Source organism: Plecotus auritus (assembly GCF_963455305.1).
Source record: "Plecotus auritus genome assembly, chromosome: X".
NCBI lineage: Eukaryota > Metazoa > Chordata > Mammalia > Chiroptera > Vespertilionidae > Plecotus > Plecotus auritus.
Genome location: NC_137784.1, coordinates 16,804,500 through 16,823,877, shown reverse-complemented (window position 1 = coordinate 16,823,877; position 19,378 = coordinate 16,804,500). Strand labels below are relative to the sequence as shown.

Below are 19,378 nucleotides of genomic sequence, written 5' to 3'. Positions count from 1 at the left end.
AGTAGAATAATTCAAAAGGCAAAATAGTTCAAATTATTACTGAAGTAACGGAGACGGTGGTGTTGGCATGAAGACAATGTTCCTCTCCATAGCACCACGTGCTCCTAAGAATGGTAGTGGTGTCTTTCTTTTGCTAATTTCAAGACAAATCCAATTGTGAAGCATCCAAGATCATACCTGTACATATTTTGTATATTTTCCATGGGGATTACAACCCTTTCAGTTTTCAGAATCTGTTGAACAAGTTCAGACAAATGGTAGCTTTTACAACGAATTAATTCTTTTGCCGAAATTTCTACATCACAGATCATTCGGCCACAGGTAGCATTTCTTTCACCAAATCCACTCCTGCCCTACAAGGGAAAGACAAAAAGTAAATACCATGGAAAAGCAGGCACTGAGAGAGAATATTTTGTGCTAACTTATCTGAGGGTAGCCCAAAAATTCCAATAATGAAACTCTCATTCTTCCATTCATCCAGTCATTAATTAAATATTTGTGAACAACACTTTTCTAGATACTCGGATATAGCAGTGAGCAAAAGAGAAGAGTCCTGATCTCATTTGAAATATACAATAAAAAATAGGTATCATAAAACAAGAAATTATAATTTTAGGGGTAACAAGTATATGGAAAAGAGAAAAAGTAGAACAGGGTGAGGAAACAACGAATTTGGGGAAGCTGAATTTTAAATGGGGTTGTCAGGGCAAACCTCGCCAAAAAGTTGCTATGTAAAGAAAACCTTGAAGAGGGTAAAGAGTTAATTTAGGCAAGTGTTCTGATGAACTATTAATAACCTCCCTATTATCTCAAAGATATGAATAAGGAAAAAAGCAAGAGCAGTGGCTCCAATTCCAATCCTCTGAAGAGCATTATAAAAGGTACAGATTTCTAAGTTCTCTGATGAGACAACATGCCCATTTTATTTAGAGACTTTAAGCAAAATAAGATTTCAAGCATTGAGCAGTATCAGGTTTAGGAAACAAAGGCACTTCATACAAAACACCAACATCTCTCTAAGTGAAGCAAGCAGGTAGAATGAAAGTGCATGGGGCTTAAAAGAGTCAGAAAGGCCTGGGTTCAAAATTTTCAGTTCTTCTCTTTCTAGCTCTATGATTCTGAACAAGTTCTTTACAGAAGGCACTTAGCCCATTGCCTTCTTATACATTCAATGTCAGCTCCCTCCCATCCTTCCTTCCCATCGCCTTCCTGAATAATCACACTCAATGAATTCTGAGTCCTGCAACTCTGCTCTATGGGCTAGTGCTTCGATACAGCTGAAGTGGAGGTAACATATATGTGCTGTCTCTAGAGTCTAACAGCTAATTTAAAGAACTACCAGTGGTTTTTACCAATAAAATGCTAGATTCAAAGGAAAAGATGTTTAGTGCCAAAGTTAAAATGTCCTACCACAAGACAGCCAATTCCTAGTCAAAGCATATAAAAAGTCAAATTAAAAAAGCAAGATTTTGAAAATTATTATTACCCCAAGCTTTGGCATGTTGGATCGCTTTAGTCGACCTATCTTGGACCAGTGAGGAACTTTGCACGCATTAATTCTCTGCAATAACACTTCCAGTTCAAATCCATAAATATTATGACCCTAGGCAGAAAAAGAAGACAGCCAATAACATATCAAATGCAAATTAGAGGATTTATCTTCATATGCATAGAATTTCTTTGCCCTTTCTTTTTCTGGTCTCTAATTGAAGGCATCATGAGCTTACCTCCGGTTGGGATCCTTTCTTCTTCAGGAACTTATTCATCAGCAGCATTCATTAGCCTTGACATTCACAAGGCTGCTAAGCAGATTGCTGAAATAAACTTTATCTCATCCTAATTGATGCAAGGTTCAGGTAATGTCTTTTAATTTGCAGCTCATGCCTCATAGTCTCGAAGGCAAGGGCAAATTTTAATGTCCACACTTTTTACATGATCAGTAAAAGCTATATTCAAACAATTCCATTTTACTTCTTTAAAAAACAAGAAGCTGTTTGTATTGTATAACATTTACACACTTTTAGAAAGCTCAGGAACTGCATCTAGTTTCTTCCTAAAGAACTGAGTTCAAACACTGCTGATTTAGACTCTTAAGCAACGTGCAACACCGTAAATAATACCACTCAATAGTTCAAATAAGAAACTTGTAAAAAAAAAAAAAAAAAAAAAACACAAGGACACAATACTATACCAAGTAAAGAATATCTCAAAAAAAAGTAACCAAATTTTCCATGTCTACAATGATAATTTCCATCATGTGAATAATATGGTTCACTGCCTATACTTATTTAAAAACTAGATAAAGTTTAAAATAAATCAGATCAATAAATAGATTTTGTTATTAATTTTAATTAAAAATATATACTGCTATATATTTATAGCAGTTTTGTCTATTAAGACACCCAAAGGACGTGAGGATGTCTCATTCCCAAAATATCATGCCTGGGATTAGGGACTCAAACCCACGTTGGGATTCTCTCTTACATCAGTTTGGATTTCTCAATCACAGACTTGACTCTAATACCTTATGGCAGCACACCTACCCTAGGCACCATAGCATCTCTTGGGGCCCAAGAGAGAGACTGCTAGTGGAGATTGAGTGAGGGTCTAGTGCTAAGCCAGAGAAGCACAGTAGGGCACTGTGAACAGAATCTTCCTGACACTTTCAAGATGGGTCCTAAAACACCGTAAGGGAAGTGGGTGCAGAGACCCTGGTAACAACCTATAGACTCTTGGCATTTTGGCTACACATTATCAGGAAAGGTGTCCAAGAGCAAAAATGAATGCAGAGAAATATATGGTGAACATGTTTGCAAGGCTTCCTTCCATGTAATCAAATTACCAATAGCACATTTAAAATATAAGTATTTATATCCTACTTCCCTCCCAAATTCAGGAAAAAAGACAAAAGGAAGGACTCCTATCAAGGAGCCTACAATCTAAGGAAGGCCAGAGAAAACATAAAATAAAATGTTGCTTTATGATTCTTAAGAATTGGGGCAAATGTAACAGCATGGATGGACCAAGAGGGTATTATGCTCAGTGAAATAAGCCAGTCAGAAAAAGACAAATAACATATGATTTTACTTACATGTGGAATCTAAAGAACAAAATTAACAAACAAGCAAACTTGAAACAGACTCATAAACACAGAGAACAAATTGGTGGTTGCCAGAGGGAAGGGGGTTGGGCAACTGAGTGAAAGAAGTTGAAGGGATTGAGAAGCACATATTGGTAATAGTTACAAAATAGTCACAGGGATGTAAGTAAAGCGTAGGAAATATAGTCAATAATATTGTAATAACTATGTATGGTGCCAAGTGGGTACGGGAAATATCAAGGGGGACACTATGCAAAGTATTTGATTGTATAACTACTTAGCTGTACACCTGAAACCAATACAAAATAAACATTGAAAGTTAAAAAAGACATTTAAAGAAAAGAATTGGGCAAAGATAACTCAATGACTTATTATCTCTTGCTACCTCATGGGAGCATACCCAGTCATCAAGAGAAAAAAATGATCCCTGGCCATGAGCTCTCAAAGAAATATATCAAAGAGATCCTCTGAGCTCATAAACTTCAAATACTTACACTTTGGGGATTGGCACCAAACCAAGTGAATTAACTCCTGTGGCTGCTATACAGCTGGACCACTGAGCCAAAATTCTGGAGATACCAACAGTTGACCCAAGTTTATTAACTTACAGGCTGGTGGTCTCTAAGTGTAACTGGATTAGCATAAACTTCTATAATAATTCATAAGTTGCCTTTCTATTACAGGAAAAATACTATCTTGTAGTGGGCTGGGATATTTCCCCCTTTCTGTCAGCAGCAAGTACAGCAATTCCCACCAATCTATAGGGTTCTTTCACTCTGAAACGATTCTTTGCTGCTCAAAAAAAAAAATGCCAATCAAATCAAACTAAAATAACTAAGGAATGAAGAGCTTCCCCATGAAATGATCAAACGATTACTTACCACAATGATATCAGGATCAATTTTGTGAACTTTTGCAAGGAAAAACCCTAGCAGTGTTCTCTCTGTTGCAGCAATCTCAACCTTCACTTTCTGTTAGATAAAAACAAACCAGTCACTCTTTACTCTCAAGTACTATATCTTGCTTCCTTGCTCAGGCAGGGTAAGATTTCTTAGGGTTAAAAGAAACCACCCAGCTCAAAACTAAATGCAGCAATGAAATTCCTGATTATAGGTTTTGCGTTAATTACATAAAGTCTCTGAGGAGCTTATACTAGTAATAAGAGTGTGAATGAAAAAAATTTTAAGTGTTGAGCATTATCAAGTGCAGAAATGTCCCTCCACAGGGACACACTTGTCATCTGGACACATTTTATAGCACATGAATCAGAGTACCGACTTTCTTAGACTTCACTGTTTATGTATTTACCACACAAAGAAGTTCTAAGGACTGTATAAACTAATATCAAATAGTGGTGTAAGAACGTACTAGTATAAATAAGAAACTAGACTAAACGCAAACATTCATTTAAGAATTACAAGTGTCTTAAATATAAATAAAACCTATCTTCACACAAAAGGCTTCCACTTGGATTACTAACCAAAAATCAGGTGTTCAAAAGATCCATCTATTAAGACTCTCCTAAAATGAAAGTTGAAAGCTATATGTTTTCTATACCTAGACTGACTAAAAAAATATCAGTTTGACTCTAATGGAATGAATTTTCCTGGTCATTTCTACTTGGATAATTCAGGGCACTTCACAAATAATAGCCTGGTCTAACAGTACCACCAGACTACTGGACTTCTCAAGCCAACTTAAAATAAGCAGAACCTGACAGGTTGCTAACTTTTAATTTTGTCAAGTGACAACATTAAAAAAAAAAAAAAACACCTACAAATTTACCAACAACGTCATTTCATAAAAGAAATAACATATGCTCTCAAAAAGAAATCTTTTACATCAAATACATTTACTTTTTAAAAAAATATATTTTTATTTATTTCAGAGAGGAAGGGAGAGGGAGAGAGAGATAGAAACATCAGTGATGAACAAATCATTGATCGCTGCCTCCTACACGCCCCCTACTGGGGACTGAGCCCACAACCCGGGCATGTGCCCTTGACTGGCATTGAACCCGGGACCCTTCAGTCTGCAGGCCAACGCTCTATCCACTGAGCCAAACCAGCTAGGGCTCAAATACATTTACTTTTGTGAAAAACTCACTACATTATCCAATTCCCCAATCCACCCCACCCATTTTGTTAAGGACCCATGGGCATAGTGGGAGTAAACTTCTTAATGGAGTATACTGGGAGTTTAGAAATCATTGACCTATTGGGACAAGCCCACATCAACCTTTCTAATACTTGTCCCCTTTAATATCCACAGTGTTCCCAACTTCACTTGACTTCCTTTAAGCTGGGCAGGGGAGGGCAAAGTGTAGCACTCTACCCTACACTTTCCCAAAACAGTAATCACCTGATCATGCAGTTTCGGAAAAGCTTCCTATTAAGCTACCTAAAGGAGGGTTTGAACCTCGTACACTGTAGAATTCCACTATTTTCAGGTGGTGAAACATTTAAACATTGCTAAACAATGTTTTTAGTTTTACATTTCTAATACATAATTGGTCAATGTCACAGTGCGATGTAGCAAGAATAGATCCAATCGATTAACATAAAATAGCCTGTTTCTACTAATCTACACCATCCTCCTTTTTTCAATCTAAACAAATAGATGCTTCATATTTAAAAGAAATAAATAATTTCTTTACCTTTTTCTTTATTTCTTCACTAAAAGCATATGGAAAAATACAGTCCTTTGGTTTAGACACAACTGTAAGAATGAAGAAAAATAAAGATTCCAACACACATCTTAGCCAATTTCAAGTGTACATACACTGACTGTTTCCAAATGGAAACTGTCTTAAATATAAATTCCCCCCAATTTCTAAAGAGTAAAGAGAATCAAGTATTTCCATTGGTCATGTTGTTGGACCTCAAAAGAATAGCCAAAACAAACAGGCTTTTATGATGGGTTTGTAGAATGACATCATGAAAAGAAAGTAGTTAAAGCATAAGTTTGACCCAGGAAAAAACTACTCCATCCCAATAGAATAACCATTGGAACAGAAAAAGATATCAAACTGCCTCCTGACTTCTCTTAGAACAAAATAAACCAGCTGAATAAGAGGCAACCAATCCAATAAAACTCATTACTTTTGAAAACATTATAAAAAAACAAGTTACTGATCCAACAGTTGGAGAAAAAGAAAAAAGAAAAACTAAAATCAAGCCATTAGTAAACCAGCTTTAAAAATACATACCACAGAAGTGTGACTGGAAGGGAGGCTGTGGCGGTGCTTTATCTAATGCAAAGCTGTGATGAACCAAAGCTGCCACAGCAATAATCTGCAAACAAAAGAGGAAAAGAAATCACTTATCAAACACCTACTATGTATTCTGCATTCTCAACAAAACCACCAAGAATATCAAAAGATAAAGATTTTAGTACATATAAATGAACTAGTGGCCCGGTGCATGAAATTCATGCACGGGGGGGCTGAGGGTGGTCCCTCAGCCCAGCCTGCACCCTCTCCAATCTAGGACCCCCTCGGGGGATGTCCTGCAGTCGGACATCCCTTTCACAATCCGAGACCACTGGCTCCTAACCGCTCACCTGCCTGTCTGATCACCCCCAACTGTCTCCCCCTCACCAGCCTGCTCACCCCCAACTGCCCATCATGCTGGCCTGATCACCCCCAACTGCCCTCCCCTCCTGGCCTGATTGCCCCTAACAGCCTCTGCCTCGGTCCCACCACCATGGCTTTGTCTGGAAGGATGTCCGGAAGGTTTCCCGGAAGGTCTCCTGGTCTAATTAGCATATTACCCTTTTATTAGTATAGATGTTTTAAACATTTTATTAGGAAAGCAGGGGTTGCATGCTTTTTCTATAAAGAGCCAGATAGAAAATATTGTAGGCCTTGCAGGGCTTATGGTCTCTGGCATGGCTACTAACTCGGCCTCTGTAGTGCAAAAGCATCTGCAGATAATATGTAAATGAATAAAGTTGCTATGGCCCAAGAAACTTTATTTACAAAAGCAAGTGGTAGGCTGGATTTGGCCCACAGGTCATAGTTTGCCAACCTCTGGTATAGAGGAATAAGTCCAATCACCCAATGAAGCAAAACAAAAACAGAAAATGGGGTGTTCTATGAGACAGCCAACTGTTATTCTTCAGTAAGTCAAAATCACTGAAAAAAACAACTGTAAGGGGTTGGGAGGGAGTTGCTCCTGTTTAAAAGCGATTCAAGAGACATAAAAATTAAACACCATCTGTGACTCTTGTATGAATCCTGATTCAAATAAACCAACTGTTAAAAGACATTTTGGAGAAAAGGAGTCATGTGACTATGGACTGGATATTTTAGATATCAAGGAACCGCTGTTCATGTTTTTAGGTGATTAATGGTATTATATAAGAAAGTATGCATGCTTTGAGAGATGCAATGACACAAATATCAGAGATTAGCCTTAAACTACTTTAGGAGGAAAAAATGAGGGGTGTGACAAAATCTTGCTAATTGCTGAATATAATTGATTGGCATATGGAAGTTCATTAAATTATTCTATGTCTATTTAAAGTTCTCCAAAATAAAAAATTTAAAAACCCAGAAATAAATAAGTCATCAATTTAAGTCTTTTAAAAAAGTTTGGTAGTGAAATAGTATTCTTTGCCCTTCAAAAAGAACAACTTCCCTTGCAGAAAAGCTGTGTTAAGTTCAGGCAAGTATCTGCATCTAAGGCATATGTACAAAATCTGTCCTATTTTTTTACCTCATTTTGATGTGTCTTTGCATTTTGTATTGTCTTCATGCTGAAAGACATCACCACAAGAGGGGGAGGACCAACATCCTTAATTACATTCACCAGGTCTGGTTTCAAAGCCATTGCCTCAACTTTACACCAACTGATTGGCTGATTTAAGAGCTCTAAAAGAGAACAAATACAACAGAGCAAAAGCCATTTATGGAAAAAGAAAAAATACTACAATTAAGACATCTGTGATTAACTGAGAAAGTCCTCAATCCCATCTTCTAATAACAATGTCTTATAACATTTAACTAACAATAAACCACACTATTGGATTGTATGCAAATCCTTGTGTGTATACACATATGTTTGTTTGCCTGGGAAATAGGTCTACAGCTTCCATCAGATTTTCTAAAGAATCCAGGACCCAAAATAGGTTTTAAAAAAAACAACAGAAACGTGCCCAGCCGGCATGGTTCTGTGGTTGAGCATCAACCTATGAACCAGGAGGTCACAATTCTATTCCCAGTCAGGGCACATGCCTGGGTTGCAGGCTCCATTCCTAGTAAGGGGCATGCAGGAAGCAGCCGATCAATGATTCTCTCTCATCATTGATGTTTCTCTCTTTTCCCTCTCCCTTCCTCTCTGAAATCAATAAAAATGTATTGCAAAAAAAATAAAATAAAACACTGCCTTGGAGAAATCACAAAACATAAGAGATTTGTGAAGACAAAACAGAGTATCACAGACGCAAATACCGAAAAACATCCGATAAGAGACCAAGCACTCTCCACACTGGTCAGTGGTACCCCCCCTCCTACAGAGGTTAGCAGTGAACTAGGAAGAAGAGCTGGGCCACATCAGCCAGGTCGGAAGTCCACACTGACAGCAGCCCAATGAGGGATGCGACCAACTGCCACCTGAGCTAACTAAGGCCTCCCTCTGATTACACTGAAAGACATTACAGTGATAAAGTGGTTCTAAACATATTCCCTGTCCTCCTCACTCAAGGAAAACCTTGAGGAAAAATACATAAAAAAGGAAGTGGACACACTGAAATAAACAGACCAATTCCCTAACTTCCCTTTTTAAAACTGCATCTATCAGCAATTAAGCATTCTGAAAGTAAAATTTTCCTTACGTGGATTTTTAACTTCAAGCCAACAAGGTCCTTTGATCTTTCTGTTCATTAAGAACAGTTCCAAGCTGGATGTGTTAGTCCCAAATACATGAGAAAAAGTTTCTCCTTTCAAATCCTGAGGAAGCTGTGGCATTTCAGACTGAAAAAGGCAAAAAAGAAAAAAAATACTTTTTGTTTAAAACTATTACTTCACATTTTCCAAAGTCTATATTTGAAATAAACAAAAGCCTCTCTACTAAGTACCAGAAGAAACTCCTTTTATATATATGAAATGTAATTTGCCACAAATGAAATCCAAAACAATTCACAGTAGGAAACAAAAACAATTCACAATGACAAAATAATGCATCTTGATGACATCCATTAGAAGAAAAATAGGCCAAGAAGCTCCCCAAAAGAGGATTTCTGTCCAGAACCATACATGCCTTACTGATAAAAAAAAAAAAAAAAAACACACACACACACAAAAAACCAAAAACAGCCAAATAAAACAGTACCACTGCATTAGGGGAATAAAAGCAAGAGAATGGGATTCATTCAAATTGCTTCCATGGTACATTTCATCACCACTGTCAGAAACATTTCTTAAAAGTTTCCCTTTTCTAACATGTGGGATCAAAACACTATTATCAAAGGCAAAAAGTGGTTAAGGTCCAGTTAATTAATATCCCATAGCCATGACCTTACCTGTCCTGGGAGCAAGAGCAGCACTACAGTAACAGTATTGATGCTCTCATCTCTCACCTTTCCACTGCTCAGAAGGAACACTTCAACAGACCAATGATGGTAAACTCCATCATGTGGCATTTGTTCCACTTAACAAACAGTTCTGCAGTTTCAATTTATTTATTTAAAGATGCAGAGAAAAGTAGCACAATTTGTAGTCTATGTATTTAAATTTTTATCCATTTTAATTTAATTATTCATTACTGTGAGTCCACCTCCATGAACTGTGGGCTTGAGGAGCTCTGCCAACACTAATTGAAAGCCAATTGAAATTTCAAAAATAGAACAGTGTCATTTTCAACCAAAACCCAGTAATTTTCTTTGTTTGACTTACCGAGTATCTAACTTCCAAGTATTCAGATTTTTCTGGAACATCAGGTATCTCAAAAGCATAGTTCTTTTCTACTATCTGGGTAAGCAAATATTTTAAAATCATTTAGACAAAAACTTCACAAAATAAATTGACAAGCATTACATACACAATGCATGTCCCTGCATTTAATCATTAGGAATCTAACATCCTTATGGAACACAGAGGTAAATAAAGCCAATATGGCACCTGTTTCCCCTTTCAACTAAGACTAAAACACCCAATAACTAAATGCTAAAAAGACTTCTCTTAGACATTACAGAACTTGAAATATTTGCATACAAGGTCAATAAATATTAAAAATTTTTGTAATGTTAATGCATTAAATAATTTGCTACTCTTCAATAGTAAGCAACCCCATCTTGCTAGAAAAATTAATAATTAGCATTATAATTATAGCTCATATTTACTGAATGCCTGCTATGTACCAAGTACTGTTTTAATAACCTGATATGAATTAATCGACTTAACCCTTCCAGCAACTCTTGAAATAGCTCTTGTGACGGCCCTGGACTTAGGAAACGGTAAGGCTAGCACTTAAAAGCACAAGGCGTATTGCCCAGCACCTATGCTTCACCATCACACCACACTGCTTTTAGAATTTTAGAGACTTGATCCATCAGCCATAATTCAAAGCTCAAATAGTTAAGACCATTAGCCTTATCTTCAGTAACTCAACCCTCCCTTTATTGCAATCACTGTTAATAGCCAGTATGTTAATAGCCAGTATGTGGAGTGAGTTACAGCCCCCACGATGATGGCCAAAGGCATCGATATCTCACAAAATCAATATCTCACAGTTGATCAATACGTATCACAGGAGCAGAAGATTTTATTGTATCAGAATAGCATCATAGTCCCTAATTTTTAAAGATAAAACTCCACTTAACCTTCTAAGACAACTTGGCAATAATTAATATAAACAAGATCAGAACCATTTCTTCTCCATTTGGGAATAAGAGTACAAGATATGCTTCAATTACTGGAAGCAATTACTTTGCTATGAGTAGTCTTTCTATGCAAATTAATGATTATTTTGTAAGCAGTATAAAGAGAAGTAAAAATTTTTACAAATCCAACAAGGTTTTACATTGCTATCTATAAAATTTCTATTCAATGAATTATAGCCGCACAGAGGGCAGTTTGCACAAATAAGATATGCAACAACTATTTGCTAAATCAGAAAATGAACAATCATCTAATAATTAGGGCTGGAAAAATTTATCACCAAATACAAACCTTGGACTTGAACTTCATAATTTTATATTTTGTTGCTATTTTCTCATCAAATTCACTATAAACATCCTTCATTGTAACTGGAGTTCCTGTTTCTTTCCCTGTGTTTAGATCAATTTTCTGCTCTCCCATGGAGAGGAAAGGGGAGGGGGGAAAAAGAGTATCTGTAAATACATCTTTCAACCACCAGAAACCCAAGTCTATATCAATTTTCATCTTCCCCCATTTAAACATGTAATAGGACAGTCTTACAAGTGAGTCCAAAGATGCAAACATACCCAAAAATGTACTAAACCCAATGCCCAATTCCTCCCAATGGCATCAAAAAAGCAAACCAGAGATAAAGTTGATTGATCGATCCTACAAAATGGGAGAAGTGTTGTAAATACTGACCAAGAATCTTCACAGTTCAACTCAGATGGGGAGGAGAGTGTGGATGTTAAGTCCCAATAAAAAAGGAGAAGCAAATGGAACTGACCCTGTTAAATGGCTGTGGATGAAATGATACTGTTGCCTATACAACAAAAGCATGAAAACTGGGCCAAACTCCATGCCACATTTTAGAGCCATACTCTCCCAGCTGTCATTACTATGGAAATGAGAAGCTGAAAGACAGCATCACATACTAAAAGTCAAGACAATGTTATGCTCTTTCACACTCTTTCTAACAAGTTGCAAAATAGAGTTTTACTTCATTTCTCTTTCTCCAACTTCTAATGGAGCTGCTGCCAAACAGTGGTGACTAGGGAGACAGCAATAAAAAAGCATCAAGGTTGTGGATAATTCATAGCCCTGTTGAATAATAGGGCTGGTGGATGCCCGGCCAGTGTGGTTCAGTGGCTGAGTGTCCACCTATGAACCAGGAGGGCATGGTTCAATTTCTGGGCAGGGTACATGCCCGGGTTGTGGGCTTGATCCCCAGTGGGGGACATGCAGGAGGTAGCTGATGGATGATTCTCTCATCACTGATGTTTCTATCTCTCTCTCCCTCTCCCTTCCTCTCTCTGAAATTATTTATACACACACACACACACACACATATATATATATGTGTATATATATATATATATATATACACACACACACACATACATACATACACATATATAATGACAAAGCAATTGTAGTTGAAGTTAAAAAAAAAAAAAGAAAGAAGAGGGCTGGTGGCAGAACACAGAATGCACTTAGGATTAGAAGCGAATCACTAACATTTACCATTTCACGGGGAAGGAAGTATAGAGTTCGTTCAATGTTTTTCACCATGACACAACAGCTCACATAGGTTTCAGCAGATTTGATCCAAACTTTGCCAAACAGAAATACCACACCTAAAGGAATAAGAAAAAAAACATGAAAAAAGAAACATTTCAATTACATCACATTAAAAGGTCACTACAAAGACTGAATGTGTCCACACATTTATGCCTTCATGGTAAATCATTTTTACAGCAAATTTATATCTGATGTCCAGTCCCCAAGACCAGTTCCTTTACTCAGTACTTATGCCATATGACAATACCACAACCGTAAAACCTGTGACCACTAGGAGGACAGGGGACAGAGTGATTCTTGGTGTAACGATTTTTTCCAAAAGTAGGGAGACATCTAGGTAAATAGAGACAAACCTTGGTTATTAGGGAGCCATCACAGGCCTCAGTAGACACACTGGGGAACTACTGAGACACCCTAGGTCAGTGTAGAAACCCCTGGGGAATCAGGGAGCCATCCTAAGTCAACGTTGGGTAAAAAACACAAAATACATTTTCCCTCGAACCAGGATTCCCCAGAGTAAGAGAAACAAAAAAAGCAAACTTTTGTCCAACAAATCTCATATTTAAACCTCTTGTGAGAACTTTGAGAATGCTAAGTTCCTTTTTAGCACTGTACTTATTGATAAAAATGAACATTCATGTGTAAGGATAACTATGTATGGTAGGTACCTCAGTATTTTGCCATATGTGAAACAATTTATCTCATATATCTTATTCCAAATAATAATAAATGTCTAATAGGGTTCAACTACTATCTACTATTTCACCCCTTCGACCTCACAGACTACTTAAGACACCTAGCTAGGTAGTGTTTATAATGTTCCTCTTCTCTATTTCAGTTTAACAAATGGGTTAATAACCAACTCAGCAGACACACTCCTTTTGAGATCCCTCTGTAATATATACTACAAAGTCAAAGAAAGCCTTTCTAGACATCAATTCATTGTTCATGAAAACTGGACATCAAGATAGGACTCCAGAGATTTGTTAGTCAAACTAAGAGATGATCACTGTGCTAAATTCTTGACTCCATGAATAATTAGACAGCAGTAACCAACATAGCTACTCAACACGGCCATTTGTCTGAGAGACATTAAGAAAATTCTGGCATATATAAAGGCTACTGTACACAAGGCTAATTACTCCGGTTTCACAAGATAGCTCATCAGTGCTTCCTTTTGTCACTCGTTCTAGTAGCAATAAGACCATCTAAGAATTTTCATTTCTGCAGATGATTAAAATTCTTACAAGAGTTGTGTGATTTTCATCTGGGGGGAAAGAGGCAGGTGGGGGGTTGGGGAGAGGGAAGGGGGGACTGTGGGGATGATTAAAAAGAAAAAATCTCAGTAGTGCAGAAAATTAAAAGTCATCCTTATAACAGTTAGAGATGAAAAAAAAACAAAATTCCAAGCAAAGAAAAATAAAGGCCCTAATATTGGATTCAAAGATTCAAATAGCTCATTTTACAGTCAAACTAATATCACACTTCATGCAACACATTTGACACTGTTTATGCCTCATTTGCCACAAAAAGATCATGGTAAACAAAGATCCCATCTCTTCCACCCCCCACCCCCCCAGTAACTAGCTGAAACCAGGTGCAGTCAGGATTATTCAACCTTTAAAAAGTCATAATGAAGACAGGATATCTTCCCATATGCAAAGAGTAAGATTCTTTTCATAATTATGGAGCATTCAGCAACAACTGACTTACTTAGAATCTGTAAGAAACTGAGAAACAATAACAGGGTCTTTGGGAGTACTTCGTTTTTATTAGCAGCATTGATTTCACCAAGGCTCAGTGATCATTACCTGCTATCAAGATGAAACTGTTCAACCCTCTGAGATTAAAGGACTTTTTAAAAGCCGTCTTATTTAACCCATTGGCATCGATCACGAGGACACAACTTGAAAAGTAGCACAGAACAGCAGGACTGAGGGTGAGAAGCCCAGAACTCTGCCACTGAAGAGCTGACCACTTCATTTTCAGAACCTCAGCTTCCTCCTCTATAAGTGAATTACTAGACTAGAAGATCTCTAAGGCATTATCCAGCACTAGAAAATTCCGTTTACCTTAGCATTTGGAAGACAGACCAATAACAGACAAGTACCTCTTTTACTTGCAAAATATTTCCCAAGGGTGGTTGAAAAGGCTTATCCATGACTATGGGTTAGTACCAGGAATTCAACAATACATAGTATAAACTGGTTGCTTCGCAAATATACCTGTGCTTCAGTGCCTCAATTTTAACCTCCAATATCTATTACGATACAGACTAGCACTAGCCGATAGAAATGTCAGCACTGCCCGGCCTACGTGGCTCGGTTGGGTGTCATCCAGTACACTGAAAGGATTCCCAGTCAGAGCACATATCCAGGTTGCAGGCTCAATCCCAGGTAGGGGGCGTGCAGGAGGCAGCCAATCGATGTTTCATGCTCACATGTATGTTTCTCTCTCTCTTTCCCTTCCTCTCTCTCTAAAAATAAAATGAATTTAAAAAAAAAAAGAAATTTCAGCACTGCCTGGCATTGCTCTGAAAGCTGGAAATAAAAGCCCCCACCCCAGGAGTTCCAATGGCTTTGGGGGAATTGTTCTGTCTGTATCTGTGACATCCATGAATATGGTAGCTACTAGTCACATGTGGCTATTGAGCACCTGAAATGTGGCTAGTGGCTGAGAAGCTGAATTTTAATTTTTATTTCATTTTAACTGATTTCAATTTAAAGAGCTACATGTGGCCAGTAGCTATCACAGTGGACAATGTAGCTCAAGACCTTACCCTGTAAAACAATGCTCTGTTTTTTAATAAGAGTATTAACCAGTAAACAAAAGGTGGAAATAATATGCTCCTTTTCACACAGGAAAAAAGAGGATTGTTGTACCTTAAGGTTGTAATCCTTGGCAATTGACACTAGCAATCTGATGCTTTATATGTGAATTAACCTGGGGTGGGTGCACCATCTACTTTTGTTCTACCTATTCTTTTTGTTGTGGTTAATCCTCACCTGAGGATACTTTTTGCATTGCTTTTCTCAGAGAGGGAGGAAACATAGATGTGAGACACATCGACTGGTTGCTTCCTGCATGCGCCCCAACCCCTTGATCGGGAATCAAACCCGCAACCCTTCAGTGCATGGGCTGACGCTCTAACCATTGTAGCAAACCAGCCAGGACTATGCTACCTATTCTTACACTATGCTGCTACAAGGCTTCAAGAGGCAAACTCAGTATAGTAGCAAATGCAACTCTGGATCTCTGAAACCTTTCCTGTGTATCTGTCTACAGGGCTGTCAATCTCTGCAGTTTATTTCAATAATCATTTATTGCCGAAACCGGTTTAGCTCAGTGGAAAGAGCGTCGGCCTGCGGACTGAAGGGTCCCGGGTTCGATTCCGGTCAAGGGCATGTACCTTGGTTGCGGGCACATCTCCAGTGGGAGGTGTGCAGGAGGCAGCTGATCGATGTTTCTCTCTCATCGATGTTTCTAGCTCTCTATCCCTCTCCCTTCCTCTCTGTAAAATATCAATAAAATATATTTAAAAAAAAAAGTTAATAATCATTTATTAAACACCTATTATATGCCTGACATCACACTGAAAGCTGGAAATAAAAGGTCCCAGGCCTCCAGGAGTTAAAAGGCTTTGGGGGAAATAAAAACACAGAATCAGATCTTTTCAAAATAATATGACAAATGCTACGATGGAAAAGGGTATGATGGAGTCACAGAGAAAGGGCTCTTGGGGCCAGTCTGGAGGATTAGGAAACTTCCTGGAGATGAAACGGGCTGAGTCACATGAGGGCATTCCAGTCAAACACAATGAGTAAGTGGACATGGTATAAAGAGCATCAGGCACAGACAGGGAGCTATTTCTAGGGCACAAAAGTCATGCATTGGCAGGCACCGGAAGCCTTGTTAAGGAACTTGGACTTTTATGTTATAAGCAATTACCGCTGTGGATGTTTTTTAATAAGGAAATGACACGGTCAGAGTTACCCTTCTGAGCAGTCACTCTGGCCACAATGTAAGCTGAGGGATTAGGAAGATGGTGTGATGTAGGCAAGAAGGGATCAGAGGTGGGAACTGTAAGGAGAAAGACACCTCGTCTACTTTAGGAGAGAAAACTAATAAGTGAGGAAAAGGGGGAATCAAGGCTGGCTCCCACATTTCTGGTTTTGACTGGACCATTAACCAAGACAGAGAATCAAATCTAACATCAAGCAGATACAGCAAAGTACAGACAGTAGCACTGGGAAGGGCAGGCCCACCATGTGGCACAACTCCAGTGAGTACCACTCACACGGCCATGCTCCAGAGGTCTCATGAAGCACATGTGAAAATGGTGTCCCCCGCAGCCGTACAATGGGACAACCTGGGTTTCCGCACTGGATGGGAAATATTTGCTCAGTCTCATGTAATCACACCTGCCAGCCTACCTCCCACTGGCAAATAACAAAGAGGTAGTCAAAGAGGTGAGAGGGTCTAAGTGACTTGCCCTAGCTAAAGGATATGATTCCATTTCTAGGACTGCTTATATCTTTACCTAAGGAACTAATACATGGCAGTTTGCTACTCAAGTGGCTCTGCAAGAGTTTCTACATATTCGATAAGCTAAAACATACTACCGCTTCTGTTTCCCCTCTGAGAGACCATTAAGGTCTTTCCAGTTAAAGTCAATGCCTGATTATCTTAAAGGTAATTCTGGCCTCCAAGTTCGACAATTAATACTTACTCTTCTTACTCATTCACTTGCTTCACTGACATCTACACTACATTTTCATCAGATGCAGCCTCCAGGAAACCATTTTGAAAAATTCAGTTTGCTTCTACCCTCAGATCCAGAAATGGGTCTGAATAAAAGTAACTCTGTTTAAGGGTATATTTTCTATTAATCCAACAAATTTTGTCATGCCCAACTCAGCAGTGAAGAAGGGCTCAAAGGAGCACAAAAGGAAACTGGAGAGCCTCCTGGCTTTTGTGAGTCAGAATTAATAGTATCAGCTCATTCGGAGAAGGACCTGGGAATCAATCTTGATCCCTCCTCTCTGTCAACCCTCACATCAATCCATCAACAAGTTCATGTCAAAACACATGTTAAATGCATTCCTTTTTCTCTACTACACGCCTGTCCTGCACTGACTGATCTCCAGTGCTTCTACACTTTCCCACTACCCCGTTCCAGCCACCCCCCACACACGCACACGCATGCACGCAAATGCGCAAGCGCTATTCTCCACACAAATTGGAGGGTTCCTGTTAAAATGTATGCCCAACCATGAGAATGCCATCCCACCCATCCTGCTCATACTTAAAATCTTCCCACCTCCCCATGGCTCTTGAAAGAAGACCTAAACTCCTTAATATGGCTTTCAAGGTTCTTCATTATCTGCCCTAGGCCTTTTTCTCCAACTTCATTTTCTAACAATCTTATCACTTGATTACTGTGCTACAACCAAAAAGCTGCCTTTCTCCCTCCAGGCCTGTGCTTACTGGTTCATCAGGCTGAAATGCTCTTTCTTCAGATCTGCACGTGCCTTAAATCTTAGCCCAATGATGGTCTCCTTAGACAGGCCTTCCAAGTCCATCCCCCAACTAACTGCCTTTAAACCATTAATCAACTTACCTTATTTATTGCCTATTCCCCCCAAGCTGCTCCCACCCCACTAGAATGTAAGTTCCATTAGGATAGAGAATTTGTCTAGCCTGTTCACCCCATCTCAGTGCCTGGCACACAAAACTGTGTTTAATTTGCTGAATAAATAAACAAATTCATGACAATTTCCATTTAAAGTATAGTAACTATAACTTCGGATACATCAAAGGTAAACTACAAGTACACATTCCATATATAACTAACTGGTTTTGGGAAAAAGCATCTTTGAGGATTATTCATACCACACAGCTCCTCTCCATTCAGGTTCCTCATGCACCCTTACTATATACGTACCAGTGGCCCAGTGCACGAAATTCGTACACATTAAAAGGAGATTAATTAGAGGAAATAACTTAATGTTGCTATTTGCCCTTTCATTATAATAGAAGTGTCAGAGATGAAAGAAAATTAGTAAAATGTATATGAAAACCTTCCTCCTGTCAGAGTCTGGGGCACACCACAGGACCCAGAGTCAAGTCCCTGCCCACCCACATGTGCCTCAAAATCGCATGAGACCCAGACCCGGCTTGCCCCCCCCCACACTGGGGTAGATCCAGACCTGGCTAGTCCCACCCTCATCAAGCCCCGCCGGGCAGGGAACATAGCCTCAGGTCCCCTGGCCCAGCACCAGGACGGGGGGCATGGCCTGAGATGCCCCAGCCAGACCGGGTGGGGGGGGGGCACGCATGCCTTGAGGTCCCCTGTCAGGCCCCGCCAGGTGTGGGACATGGCCTGAGGTCCCCTGTCAAGCCCCGCCAGGCAGGGGGGCACAGCCTCAGGTCCCCTGGCTCGGTGCTGGGGCGGGGGGTGCGGCCTGAGGTCCCCCGGCCTGGTGCCGGGGTGGGGGGCGCAGCCTGAAGTCCCCTATCAAGCCCCACCTGGTGGGGGCATGGCCTGAGGTCCCCCGGCCTGGCGCTGGGGCCGGGGGAGCAGCCTGAGGTCCCCCATCAAGCCCTGCCAGGTGGGGGGCGCGGCCTGGGGTCCCCTGGCCTGGCGCTGGGAGCAGCCTGAGGTCCCCTAGCCCAGCACCAGGATGGGAAGTGCACCTTGAGGTCCCCTGTCAAGCCCTGCCGGGTGTGGAAGGTGGCCTGAGGTCCCCTGTCAAGCCCTGCCGGGTGGGGGGCGCAGCCTGAGGTCCCCTGGCTTGGCACTGGGGCGGGGGGAGCAGCCTGAGGTACCCTAGCCCAGC

The 19,378-nt window shown here is 39.7% G+C and overlaps 1 protein-coding gene across 1 annotated transcript in view; it reads right to left on the bottom strand.

The window, feature by feature from the left end:
- The window catches only part of POLA1 (DNA polymerase alpha 1, catalytic subunit), a 319,132-nt gene that overhangs the window by 278,693 nt on the left and 21,061 nt on the right, over positions 1–19,378 (bottom strand). Inside the window, exons 11-20 of the mRNA XM_080652141.1 lie at positions 12,483–12,595; positions 11,271–11,387; positions 9,996–10,070; positions 8,936–9,074; positions 7,819–7,973; positions 6,309–6,393; positions 5,757–5,818; positions 3,982–4,071; positions 1,487–1,603; positions 178–353 (exon numbers count right to left, since the gene is read on the bottom strand). Of these exons, the coding sequence (XP_080508267.1) occupies positions 178–353; positions 1,487–1,603; positions 3,982–4,071; positions 5,757–5,818; positions 6,309–6,393; positions 7,819–7,973; positions 8,936–9,074; positions 9,996–10,070; positions 11,271–11,387; positions 12,483–12,595 (1,129 nt within the window). The remainder of the gene's footprint in view (positions 1–177; positions 354–1,486; positions 1,604–3,981; positions 4,072–5,756; positions 5,819–6,308; positions 6,394–7,818; positions 7,974–8,935; positions 9,075–9,995; positions 10,071–11,270; positions 11,388–12,482; positions 12,596–19,378) is intronic.